General features: G+C 34.2%; 1 protein-coding gene across 4 annotated transcripts in view; it reads left to right on the forward strand.

Moving 5' to 3' along the window:
- LOC150080867 (histone-lysine N-methyltransferase EHMT2-like) overlaps nucleotides 1-14352 on the forward strand; it is a 558915-nt gene that overhangs the window by 363252 nt on the left and 181311 nt on the right. For all 4 annotated transcript variants that reach the window (XM_090381696.1, XM_090381697.1, XM_090381694.1 and 1 more), the window contains one exon: nucleotides 2939-2977. In XM_090381696.1, the coding sequence (XP_090237822.1) occupies nucleotides 2939-2977 (39 nt within the window). The remainder of the gene's footprint in view (nucleotides 1-2938; nucleotides 2978-14352) is intronic.

Raw genomic sequence — 14352 nt, forward strand, 5'->3', positions numbered from 1 at the left:
TTCTGTGCTGGTTGGTGCTATTGTACTAAGATAGTCGTAGACAAGTTGCAGTTTAGTCCCCTGCCCCTTATTCCCTCAACTTAAAAAAATCTTATTTTCTTTTTGACTTTTTATGGCACTGTCCATATTAATGAAAGAAAGGGATTGACGTTTAAGCTTGGTGAGGAAACCAAATCTAAGAACTAGGGGTTACTTATTAATTTTTATTTCACTGTACCTTAGTATTGCCGTCAGTGGCCATTGTTATGATTTTTGTACAGCAGCTCCCCTCGAGCACTAAGGCTCACAAGCTACCTGACTGCATTAAAAAATCAGAATTTGCAGGAACCGAGGGGTTTTCCCATAGTTTCTCGTGAGCAATGACAGAAACTTTTTAAAAAAAAGTAATTTATCATACAAAACTACTTACAAGTATATACATAATTGGTAATTGGTATTTACATCTAATCTATTAATTTTTCTCATTTAACCCCAGGGGCTCACATCTGGTGAGTATGGGCTTGGCACACCCAGGATCCTGAGCTGGATATCATCATTCTTCTCTTTCTTGGTGATTCCCTTCTACTTCTGACTCTTGTTTTCTCTCTTGGGATAATTCAGAATTTTTTTTTTTTTTCTTTTTTGGCTTCCTTGCACCATATTGTTAATAATGATAATAGTCTGTTAATACATCATATCATTTACATAAAATTTCTCTCAATTAATAATATCAACTCTCTGCAAACACTAAACTAATTTACAAAAACTTACTAACACTAAACTAATTCAATCTTAATCACTTTCTCATATTTCTCTTAATCAGCAGTACAGTATCAATTTTCTTCACAACAGCAACAGTTAGTATTAAGCTGAGTTAATACTAACAATTCCATATATAACTCTCTCTCTTAATTTAGCAATATCAATTTTCTTTACAACTTCAACCAATAAACCAACTCAATACTAAACATTTCTGTAAATTTCTCGTACTTTCTTCAACTTCATCCTTACTTTAAAATAATTACAGTTTTATCTAGGCACCCTTTTCAATACAACACAATTCAGAGGACTTACCTTCCTTCTCTTTCACGGTGGGATTCCTTTGTGCAGATTCCTTCCACAGAGTGCGGTGTAGTCTTTCTTCTTAGTTGAATTTTGCCATATAGCGCTTCCAGTACTCTCTTATTTTGGGAACAGTTCTCTGTTAATACTGAAGGAAATTACCACAGCAATAGTAGAAGCCAGGGTACTATCTGACTGGCTTGTTATTCAACTTGCGGATTAACTTTTAGCACAGAAACATGCCTGGCGGAACCCTTCACTATATAGCAGGACACTCCCAGAACTGGACCCTGAACTTAACCCAGAACTACCACTGCAAGTCTGCAACCCCTCCTAACAACAACAACCACAACCCACTCTTTTGGCACGAGAATCTTATTTATTTCCTTTTCATTTACGCATCTCTGCATATCTAATTTAAACCTGACTCAATCACGGTGTTATTCTTTAAACTCACTCTTCTTCCTTTGGTGGGAAAAACAAAATGTTTATCCCGCACAGTGAAACTCTTTCATCTTTTACCTCTACATCACCTGCAACAATACATTTGAACTGCTTCATACCAACACCCTTTCCCAAAATGCACTAAGTGTCGCATCGTCAAGTTGCGGTGTAATAGAGGGAATAAACTATTGTTCAGAAGCTTTTAATTTTAACCCTTCCACACCTGCCATGCCATTGTTTACCACATTCCTTAAGTGCTCTACCAGACCTACTGCCACTAATGGAAATATTTCCGTAATGATATTTTCGTTATTCCTTACGTGCTTTACTTTCACACAGTAAATATTTCTTACTAAGAGAAACATATTTTTAAGATATTATGCCTTAGTTTCATAACATTTTCAGGTTTCTGTTGCATTTGTATTATGTATAACAATCCCTCTGTATTCTGTAATATTAATGATTTATTGTTGTCAATTTTATAACCTTTATGTGATTAAATCATAAAAAATTATTTTTTAAATTAGTACCAAAAAACTGGTATTTTTCTATCAATACCGGTATTTCAAATCCTGAAAAAAAATTACCAGAATCCCGGAATCTCGGTATTGTAAGCCCTACTTTATAGTAGTCTTCTGCTATTTGAATTATGCCTTCTCTGCTATTTATAAGTACACCATCACTATTCTTCAGATTCAGTATCATTTGTGTTTCTGTATTACTGCTCATACTGCTAATTTAAGTCCTTTATTTTCCCTTAATGCTTGTTCTACTTTTCTTGAGTGCTTTACTTTCACAGGACATAAATCTTATGTCCTGTCTGAGCCTCTTTCTAATTTTTCATAACTCAGTATACTCAATTTTGTCCTTTTCACTTATAAACAAAGATGGCAACTTTGCCATCTTTGTTTATAAGTGCAAGATGCTATGAGAAATTTTAATTTCATACTTCTCATTTCTGTATGAGACACTATGAATTTTTTTCATCCTGAGCTAATTAATAATCATGAAGACTGTTCTCTTGTGTTTTTAGTAGGGGTGTGGCAATCTAAATATCTCTGAAACATTTTCTCTTTGGAAATTACATCATTATATCTCCTAATAACATTTTTCACTGTTATTGATGTTCATGTGAACATGAATAACATAACATCAGTAACAATGAAACTATTTACAGAATCAGTTTCAGAATTTCACCATGCACTTTATCTGTTATATAGGATAATAGATTATCAGGGTTTTAAGTAGAAAGCTTAACAAGGCACTTAGAAATAACAATTACAGAAATATTCAGAGCCACATAGTCATAAAAATGTTTGAATGCTTTGTTAACAACAACTGTATTTACAATACATTGGAATCATTTAGATACATTTGTTGCACATATTTGCATATGTGTCTGCATTTTTATATGTATTAAAGTAGTACTGATGTGTGTATCAATATGTTTCAGGCATGTAGCAGCAAGGCAAGATAGATATGAATGTGTTGTGTAAGTATGTTGAATTACACTAATTTCTTTTCCATGTAATTTTTGTATTTCAATCTTATTTGTTTATTTTAATTTATTCAGTCTTTAACATGAATGAGAAGAGAGAAATTGAAATTAGCCTAGTCTCTCTCTCTCTCTCTCTCTCCTTTTTTTCTATTTCAGTTGCTTATCTTGCTATTAGATAACAGAAGTTTCTTCTATTATCAAAATAACAAGGTGTGTGTGTGTGTGTGTGTGTGTGTGTGTGTGTGTGTGTGTGTGTGTGTGTGTGTGTGTGTGAATACTTGACACATACATTGCACCTCTTGCTGTTCATCTGCATCAAATAAGCATGTAATGAAATAATATAATGGTAGATTTCTATGACCAAGTTTTTTGCAAAAACATTTGACCATAGAAATTTGTGTGGTTAAAAATGGATAAGTATAAGGATTTTTATTTATATATACAAATACAGGCACTTATTGCACTTATATAAACCCAAGGGTTTTTTAAGCACACAGTGTATACAGAGTGCTAAACTTCTTAATAGGTGCTTTGCCAGATTCATTATTGTTGTTTGTTGGTTTTATTAGTGCAAGGGCTACTAAGGCCATAATGCACCTATTACAATCTTATTTTTCCATATTAGCCAGATTATATGCCAGATTCATAATTGGCAGTAATTTGAAATAACTATTTTGATTCTTGCTCCGTGAGGCATGCTTGTCTGTTTAGTATCCACAAATCAGCTGATCGCTCAGTTATAAGTTATTTAAAACAAAAACAAATAAAGAAATAAATATACACTTTGTATGCAAACTTCAGAACATCTTGATTTTAATTTTTTGCAAAGTATATTCACAAGGAAAAATTATTTTGTATAAAAATTTAAAATAAACTGTAAATTTACAATACATTTGCTTAGGGTTTCTCAGCCTTTTTCCAGGGCTGGAAAAATGGTTTATCTTTTGGTATCAAGCAGTAGTCGATTTAAATGGAGGGCATACCAATATACCCATGAAAATCATTTATAGACTTATTGGAGTGCTCTTATAACTTCTAGGGAACAAAGTGATACTTTTGAGGTCCTGGTTGAATTCTTATAGGAGAGGTGCACTAGTGAGTAAAGGTGAGTTGCATTCCATAAATCAGTATTCACCCCCCCCCCCCAGATGCCACATAAGTTGTAATATTGCAGTGTCAAAGCAAAATAAATAAAGATGTGGAATTAACAGTATATGAAAAAATGCTTGATTATTATCACTCACTGTTGTGTTTATGTGCTTGTGTGTGCGCATGAAAAGATTATTATACCAGTCATTTAAATGCCGATTCAGCTATTTATGAATATTTTTCATTCATTTCCCCTCTCTCCAGACATTAGTGAAGTTCCGTTATTTAAACATATAATAGTTTATGTTAGACAATTGTACTTGTGGAGAATGTTTTGCCGAAACAGTTTGAGAGAAGTAAAAATTAATATTCAGTAGTTACAAAAACTTCTCCCTCAGCTCCCTCCACTACTAACTAAGGTGTCAGTGGGATGGACTCAGGTAATAAAATATATTTTAAAAAAATTTTAAAAATGCAATTTGGTTTTTTACATGTGACTATACCATCCTTTCAAAAAAAATTACAATTATTGCACAAACAAAATTTCAAAATACAATTATTCTAGTGTGCCTGTCGTGAATATTTTATCAAAATTGTAACAAAACTTAAAAAAATAATTGAATTTTGAAAATTGGTCAGCAAATTTTACTGCTAAATAAAACCTATTCCAAAAGGAATTAGGTCGAAAGCTTGTTTTGTCTTTGACTTTTCAAGTTCAAAGAGCATTCTGGACAGAGGGACATAAGCAAATTACTATATAGATTAGGGGAAATTTATAAAAGCACGTGGTAGAGTTCTGTATGGACCACCAACTTTTTTATTTTTACCCGACCCAAACCCACAGTCTAGACCAGGGGTCCCCAACCTGTGGGTCGGATCCGGCCCACTAGATGATTTCATCCGACTTGTGAAATTTATTCTATAGAAATCTTTTTTGGTTGCTACATATCGTATATAAGGATATTTTTAATCAAAATATAATGTAAATGCGTCCAAATATAATTTTTTAACATTGTTGCAACTCTGTGCGCTTCCACTTGGCAGCAGTGTTTCTTGCGATGTCGGAAATCTCAACAGTGTGAGTGCCCAAGGCTATAAGTTTATAGCCTCGAGTATTTCCGGCAAGCACGAGTTGTCAAAAAGTGAAATAGTAAAGTTAAAATAAGTGACTGTTAAAACAATTGCTAAACACTAATCTGAATATTAATCAAGTAAGTATTAGTGAAAGAATTGTATGCAATGCATTATTTGCAGTTTGCAATGTTAGTTAGTTAGTTGGTTATTTGGTTTTTAGGAGCATTAGCAACTAAGGCAATATTGCTCCAGGATATGCGGTGTGTCATTCCCTGACCTTTCTGCATCCCCCGTATTTTGTGGTGACGGGCTCAAACCCCAGTCTAATCAAGAAGCGTGTGCTACGCACTGCTGCTCCTTCCCACCTGGCTATGGAGGCGCCAATTTGCGATGTAAAGATGAGTACGCATATTAATCTTTCTCCTGGTTGGCTATTCTCATTCAGACCATAGTTGTCGGGCCGCTGCACCGATTATCATGCGCAACAATTTATTAGTGCTATTTGTATAAATGCATATTATTTTTAATTTTATTTAACTTTGAATTTTTAATTTTAATTTTAGCAAATCAAGATGTCAAGGAAAAGAAAAATTGATTCCAAATGTCGTGTCTTCAATGAACTTTGGTCGATTAATTATTTTTTTATAAGGGACAATAACCGATGTACCTGCCTTATATGTAAGGAAGCAGTTTCTGTGTTGAAAGAATATAATTTGAAATGGCGTTATACAACAAAACATGCCTCAACTTACGTTAAACTTCAAGGAGAGTTGCGAAACAAGAAATTACAAGAGCTGAGCTTTGATTTCAAGAGGCAACAACAACAGATGACATGTTTCACTAATCAGAATTTAAATTTAATTAGAGCTAGTTTGCAAGCATCTCAAATCATTGCTGAAGAAGGGAGGGCTTTTACTGATGGCGAGTTTGTGAAAAGAGTGTGCCTATCAATTGCAGAAGAAATATGCCTTGATCAGGTTAAGCACTTCGCTTCTATAAGTTTATCAGCATCAACTTTAGCAAGAAGAATCGAAGACTTGTCTGCTAATGTTAAAGATCAGCTGAAACAAAAAGTTAAAGTTTTTATAAATTTTTCGATTGCATTTGATGAAAGTGAAGATATTACCAACACAGCACAGTTACTCATTTACATACGCGGTATAAATCAAAATTTTGAAGTCACAGAAGGTGAAAACACTGTTTTGATATAGCGTATCAAAAGTGTTTGAAGACCTGCAGCTTGATTGGGAATTGTTGACATCAATTACGACCAATGGTGCAAAGAATATGGTTGGAAAAAATATTGGTTTCATCAGCTATGTTAATAAATATTTTGATTCCAAAAACATCGAAAGACCTATGCAATTTCATTGTGTTATTTACCAGCAATCGTTGTGCGGTAAATTTTTGTCTTCGAACTCAATATGTCAACTATAATTAGCATTGTGAATTTTATACACAAAAATGGCCTGAACCATTGTCAGTTTAAAATTTTCTTGGAGGAAATCGAAAGCGAATATGGTGATTTGTTGTATCATACGGAGGTGCGATGGTTGAGTCGATTAATGTGTTAAAAAGATTTTTTCAACTCAGAACCGAAATAGACATATTCATGAACGAAAAATTAAAACCAGTCCCAGAATTAACAGATTCTAAATGGTTTTGGGAACTTGCATTTTTAACAGATATTTGTGAACATTTGAATACATTGAATAAAAAACTTCAAAGTCGCAATCTACTTGTAAATGACTTGTTTTACAATATTAAAGCATTTCAGACAAAATTAGAATTATTTAAAAATCAAATTGAACAAAATAATTTTTCCCATTTTTTGTATTGTGAAAGTTTATATAATAAGATGCCCAATTGTGATTTTTCTACCGACAATTTTGTCCGAAATCTTGAATTATTGATGGAAGCATTTGTTGATTTCGAAAACAATAGAAAATTATTTACAGTATTTCAGAATCCATTTGATGTAAATGTTTCACAAATAGATAAAGATTTACAATTAGAAATCATAGATCTTCAAAGTAACGATAACCTGAAAACATTATTGAAAAATGAAACATTAATTAACTTTTATAAAACTTTGACAGAAAATGAATTTCCAGAATTAAAAAAATTAGCAAGAAGAATAATTTCTATTTTTGGTAACACTTACCTATGTGAACAAACATATTCAAAAATGTTTGCCCCGACTTACGCGAACTTGGAGTTACGCGGTTCTTGATTTTTTTCGTTTGGCAACGCTGCTGCCCACTATCTTCAAGGTCGTTTTTCATATGTTATCGATATACGGTGCGACGGCGGAGAATGAGAGTGAAAGATGAACAAAATTCAATTTTGCTGCTTTTATGTTTTTTATATCAGTGAAGGGAAAAACACATTTCACCATAATAACGTAAAAACCAACACAATTCCAGCTATCGGTATAATCGCAAATGCAATTAGATCGAGTTTACTACCAGTTTATAACAGATTTCACTAGCAGAAACGCAACTGGATTTTTATTGTTTTATGGTAGTAACCCCTAGAAATGTGAGGTGTTAATAGTGTATCTCTGCCTTTATGGTGTTGTTTATTCAGTTGCTACATGCCCGCAGCTTTGTTTATGCGTATCAAGCGTGCCTCCTCGTTTTGTAATTGCGCTTTATTCCCTAAAAATGAGTAAAATACTTAATTAAAAGGTGTGAAAAGGAAGCGTCCTGGTGAAGACACTGCAGATTCAGAGAGAAAAAGAAAAGCAATTATCGATAAACAGAGGCGGACTGGGTCAAAAATTCTTACCCGGGAAAATTTATAGTGGCCTCATACTATGGTTTATGGCCAAAATCACACTGGCCCACCGGGGTTACACTGGCCCCGGTAAGGCTTATGGCCAGTCCGCCTCTGTCGATAGAGAAAAAATATGAAATTGTGAAACGCTTTGAGCGAAATGAAAGACCACGTGATATTGCACGTGCTACAGGCCTAAATGAAGCAACGGCGAAAGCACATGACAACTGCAAACTTGACAGGTTGAAAATTGAAAAGGGCTCAATTGTAAAGGGCTTAAAAATTTTAGAAAACATAGACTCCAACGAAGAACGCGTTATAGCTACAAAGCAAGGAATAAAAAAATTATTAGCTTGCTACGAAGAAATTCTGCGTGAAAAAAAGAACGCGCTGTGTCGTCAGACGAATTTGTTAGATTTTATGAAGCCATCGACATCGAAATAACTTTTTAACGTAAGTTATTTGTTTTTTTAATACATATTTTGTATTAATATGTATAAAGAACTGCAATTTTATTAATATTTTTCTTCTAAACTAGTGTTTTTGTTAGTCCTTGGTCCCAATTAAGCAAAATTTATATGTATTTATATGCAAAGTTGTACCCCGACTTACGCGAATTCGACTTACGCGATTTTCGTTGGACCCACCTATCGCGTAACTTCGGGGTATTACTGTATATAAAATCCAAACATCGATCGAGAATGACAGATGAACATTTGCAAGACTTTTTAAGATTGGGAACTTCTACTATTAAACCTAACATTTCAATTATTGCTAAATCAAAACAACTACAAACATCTCATCGATTTGCTATTTCTGTAATATCAAATGTGATTATAATAATAAAAATTGTGATTTTTAATATGACTATGTCTTTATTTACAATAAATATCCCTTGTTTATAATTTTTTATAGTTTTTCTATCTTGTACACCCTGTTTGATCTGGTGAAGTCGCTAAAATTGCGTTTTTTGGTTTACAGTGTTTTTCAAAATTGCACCAACTCTGGCCCGCCATTTGTTATGAATTTTCTATGGGGCCCTCCAATGAAAAAGGTTGGGGACCCCTGGTCTAGATGACCTGACCCAACCCGGAATTTGTTTTTCAAATTCATTTCCCCCAGAACTGACTTTTATCCCAACCTGATTAAAATTTTTATATAAATAAAATCGCTAGCATTACTTTGAAGTTTCATAATAATAAAAAAAATAAACTTTCAGATTCAAAATTCAATATTGATAATTATATAACAATAATTATCCAAAATAATTATCAATATTAATTATATAAAAAAGAAAATGTAATAAATTTTCAATTTACCATATTTAATATAATTCCAAAACGAATATCGATATCCACCTCTACTTAAATTAAAAAAATTAGAACTGACTGTCATGTCTGTCACTGGAAATTCTCACTGTATGAATGATGTGTAAGCCCTTACCTGTATTTGTATTTCTAAATTATTGGTCAGTATTGGATATAGCAAAGAAGCGATTAGAAAGTGTTACAAGTGAATGTTCTTAGAATTGAAAGTAGGTCAACCCCAAATCCCGGATGTAGCACAACTAAGGATTAACGGTATCACACGTTTAATAAATACTGTATACTGTACATGTACACATACAACTAAAAAGGAGCCCATTGCCGGAGGACATAACGACGCAACTCTTGATGTAATGTAAATTGCAAATTTATGCCTGCTTAAGGGTAAAGGCTACTTTACTGACTGAAATACGGACCGGGTCATTTCCACGAAAGAGTAGAAATTTTGGTGAATTTTGGAGACGTTGGCGAAGTTCACCTTATTGGCAATTAAAAGTGTCAACAGACAACTAATACACATTTTTTCTAAAAAAACCTTTAAGAATTTAAATACATAAAAAAATATTTTAAAAAGGTATATGTAGGAAAAAATGATTTGTACCTGAATCGAGCCTGAACGTCGTTCTTGTTACCCTGGGCCAGGCCTAGGCCCATGCATACCTGTAGCATGTGGTTAATTAGAATGCATTTGAATTTTGCACAAAATTCCAATTTTCCCATTGCCGTAGGGCAGTGGGAGAATTGGAAGTTAAAAACCATTTCAGCGACCACTTGGAAACTGTGATTAATGATTGTATTTAGTAGTCATGTAAGCATGAATCACAATACACTGAAACATGTATACATTTCATGTTCCTTTAAAAAAAAGTTGTCCATCTATATAATGAGTTGGGTGTTTTTTTAAAGCCAAAATACACTTCAGTCAAAAAAAGTGTTCTTTGGGCTTCTAAATACCTTTGGCAAACTTTGTATAATATATAAAATATATAAATAAAATATTTATATATAATTTTTATACACAAAATATATAAAATAAATTATCCAAGCAGAAAAAGTGTGTGACATAACCAGACATTTGTCTACAACAATCAGTTAAACCTTTATCACCGATACATACTTACTTTCAGTGAAGCAATATAAAAAATATTAGTGTGTTTTTTTTTTTTTTTTTTGTTTATTAGAACTGTTTAAGAACATAGCACGTAACTTCTTCATTGCTGCTAGAGTCAGCAGCATTATATTTCTCCACTGGGATACCAAGCTACATAGCTTCCAAATTTCTAGAAGTTCCTCATAGGGTATTTCTTGCATTTAAAAATGAATAATCATTTATTTTAATTATTTTACTAAATTTCAATCTGACTGAGACAGCACAATCAGAACTGCCATTCAAAGCGAAATTTGGAAAATGTGTAGTCTACAACAAAGGGAAGAGAATGGTAGAAAAAATTAATTCATATGTCCCTCACCAGGGTGGAGAAATGGTGTTATTACTTTGAGGGGAAGGAATAAAGGTAGCGCCATTAGACTATTATATCGCTAAAAAAATGTGTTCCATGAGAGTTCTATTGGTTTCATTGGCCAACGGTGGCAGGTTGGAGTGATGGCAGTCATATGGCTAGTGATGCTGTCCTTCAGTTTGGGGGATGCAGATCATATCACAGTACACTATGTGCTTTAGCTCCTCCCATAGCCAGAAACCACAGGGAGGTAAGGTCAGGTAAACAGGGTGGCTGTCCATTCATTTTGTTATCGGTGAAATGGATTCAGAATAGGCCATGCACACAGATGAAGCAGAATGAAGTGGTGCTCACAGTGGCAGGTGGGAGTGATGGCAGTCATGTGGCTAGTGATGCTGTCCTTCAGATTGGAGGATGTAGATCATATCACAGTACACCATGTGCTTTAGCTCCTCCCATAAGGTCAGGTAAACGGGGTGGCTGTGATCCATTCATTTTATTATCGGTGAAATGGATTCAGAATAAGCACTGCACGCAGATGAAGAAGAATGAGGTGGTGCTTCATCCTACATAAACATCACTGATAGCAGACAACCCCTTGGAGTGCAGAAATGAATAAGATTTCCAGCATGTTTCTTTCAATGCTGCTAGTCTGTAACAAAATAGGTGATAGGCCCTCCAGGCTTGAATCTCAACAAAAAAAAAAAAAAAAAACTGCTCCTTTTTTTTTTTTTTTTTTTTTTTTGTGAAAGCTGTGTAGCCATTAAATGGTTACATTTGAGAATTGTAACTAAACTGCATCATACTATATGGAAATTTTTGAATGCATTGTATAACTACAATGCATATTTACACTGCCATTCAAAGTGAAGTGGGTCTTGTCTTCCTAGAGGATGTTCCATTGTCACTAGTTGTCCACCTATATGCATGCCAGGATGTGAAGGTGAATTTTCTTGTTTATACTCTGACATAACCATAAGTCAGAGGAGTTTATAATTTTGACAGTGAATACAATCATTGATTGTATTTAGTAGTCATTGTAAGCTTGAATCACAGTACACTGAAACATGTATGCATTTCATATTCCCTTAAAAAAAAAAAACAAACAAGCTGTTAATTATGTATGCTTTACAGCCCTTTTTCATTTTTCTCTCCTGTTCCAAAACTTCCCATAGAGTTTAAATAGTCATCTCCCTTGGCAGGGAAATTATCTATTATCATTACAGGTAGTTCCCGACTTTACAAGTTAATTCATTCCTCGCTTTCTCGTAAAGCAGGAATATTTTTCCTATAGACGTAATGTTAAAATCAGGGGTTGCGTTCTCAACAATGAAATTAGTTAGCTAATTAGTTTATACTTAAACAATTAATTGATTTCTCCAAAGAAATAAAAACATAGCTTATAAAATCAAGCAAATTATAATAATAAAGAAATTATTTCTGACTTATATATGTTAACGAATGTTTTATTCTTCATCATCGACTAAATGCACACGCCGGCTAGCCACGTGGGTAAATTGCCTGCCTGACAACCCTAAGGTAAGTGTAAGTGTAAGTGTGTTTAGGGTCAAACGGCACAAGGGGTTCCCCCCATCTCCGCGTAGTTTACATTGTGGGTGAACCAGTTGACTGGAAAAGCCAGAGATTTAAAAGTGTATGGACTTTGTATATGTGTGATGCCTTGTACCGTTGTTCATCTGGTCATTTAGCCGCTGGGCCCCTATTGAGGCCCAACGTTGCCCCACTTACGCCCCGTGGAGGCAGACCAGGAACCCAGTAGTCTGTTTCACTCTGGCAGGTCCTGCCACTTAATTTCCTGAGATTTCGGCGGCTAGGACCTTAAAAAAAAAAAAAAAAAAAAAAAGGTCGCGGATTCGAATCCCGCCTCAGGCTTGGATCACAGTAAAATACAAAAACTTTGGGAGGTGCATTATGGCCACAGAAGCTGATGCGCCAACAACTAACAAAAAAAAAAAAAAAAACTAAATGCACACTCATTGTTGGTCTGTTGTTCCAGCGCTTGTTGTTGGTTTGTTGGATTCACAAGGAGTTGTCTTTTACAGAAATGTGTCAGAAGGCATTTGTTTCCAAGAAGTCTTCACTTTTCTTTATAAATTTCACGATAGCACGTATAAGCATTTTTTAAATTGGTAGCAACTTTCCTAGTACGCTCTAAATTTGAATTTTGTGAATTGAAAATCTCAATTGCTTTTTCTATGTGTTGAAAAACTTCATCTAGCCCCTTGAGAGTGAAGGAATGAACAGGAGTTTCAGCTGTTAAATTTTCTTCTTCCTCTGCTGCTTCATATTTTGCTCTTTCAAAGAGGTCTTCATTTGTGAGCTCTCCACTGTGTGCTTGAAACAGATCAGTAACATCATTTGAAGAAACGTCAAGCTGCAATTTGTTAGCAGTCTGCTTCTGTTTCATTTTGTACGATCTCTGCTGGTTCTTGAAATCCTTCAAAATTATCAGTAAACTAATGGCACAGTTTATTCCAAGCACCCTTCAAGTTCTTCTCTGTAATTTTGTTCCAGGTTCATTTTATTATTTTAATTGCATCTAAAATATGGAATTCTTTCCAAAATTCTTTAACAGTTGACCCTCCCTCCTTATCCGTTGCATTAATTAGCACGTCAAATGTCTTTTGAAGATAATGCGCTTTAAACATTTAAATAATGTTCTGGTCCATTGGCTGCAAAAGTAGTGTCTCATTTCGTGGCAAAAAATTTATTTAACATTAGGGCAGTGATGTTGCAGAAATGGTGGGTGGCCAGGTGTATTATCTAAAATCAGAATCACCCAAAAAGGAATATTTTTATCTTCACAATATTGTTTTACTTCAGGCACAAAGTGATGTGAAAACCAATCTTGGAATAAAGGAATGAAGAGAAAATTCTGGAAATTTATTTATGTTTTTTTTTATGATTGAAGATTTCAGTGAACGGGAAACACATTTCACCATAATAATGTAAAAACACACACACACAGGTGGTAGATGACTTTCATCAACCGGTGAAATACCACCACTATGCTTATTGGAGGCTTGAAGTGGTGAAACCCATGTTTAGTCTCTAGAGCAAAGTTTCTGGCATCCCCCTCCCCCCATACTTCTCCTTCAACCCATGCACGATACTATGTACTATAGGTTTTGATACCTTTTGTGTTTGGGGTTTTCATAAAAAAAAAAAAAAAAAAAAATTTCCAGTTATCGGTATTTTTGTAAATGCAATAAGATTGAGTTTATAATAGATTGCGCTAATGGAAAAGCCTAATAAACCGGAAAGTGCAAATTGTTTTTATTGTTTTATGATTGTTTTATTGTTTTATGGTATCGCTAAAAAAATGTGTTCCATGAGAGTTCTATTGGTTTTATTGGCCAATGGTGGCAGGTGGGAGTGATGGCAGTCATATGGCTAGTGATGCTATCCTTCGGATTGGGGGATGTAGATCATATCACAGTACTTCATGTGCTTTAGCTCCTCCCATAGCCAGAAACCACAGGGGATAAGGTCAGGTAAACAGGGTGGCTGTGATCCATTCATTTTATTATCGGTGAAATGGATTCAAAAATGTGTTTTTGAAAAATATCACAAAGGCATTCAAAATTGATTATTATAATGGAACATATGATAACGATGAAAG

This window comes from Mastigoproctus giganteus, chromosome 9 (assembly GCF_048544385.1).
Source record: "Mastigoproctus giganteus isolate SK-2022 chromosome 9, ASM4854438v1, whole genome shotgun sequence".
NCBI classification, from domain to species: Eukaryota; Metazoa; Arthropoda; class Arachnida; order Uropygi; family Thelyphonidae; genus Mastigoproctus; species Mastigoproctus giganteus.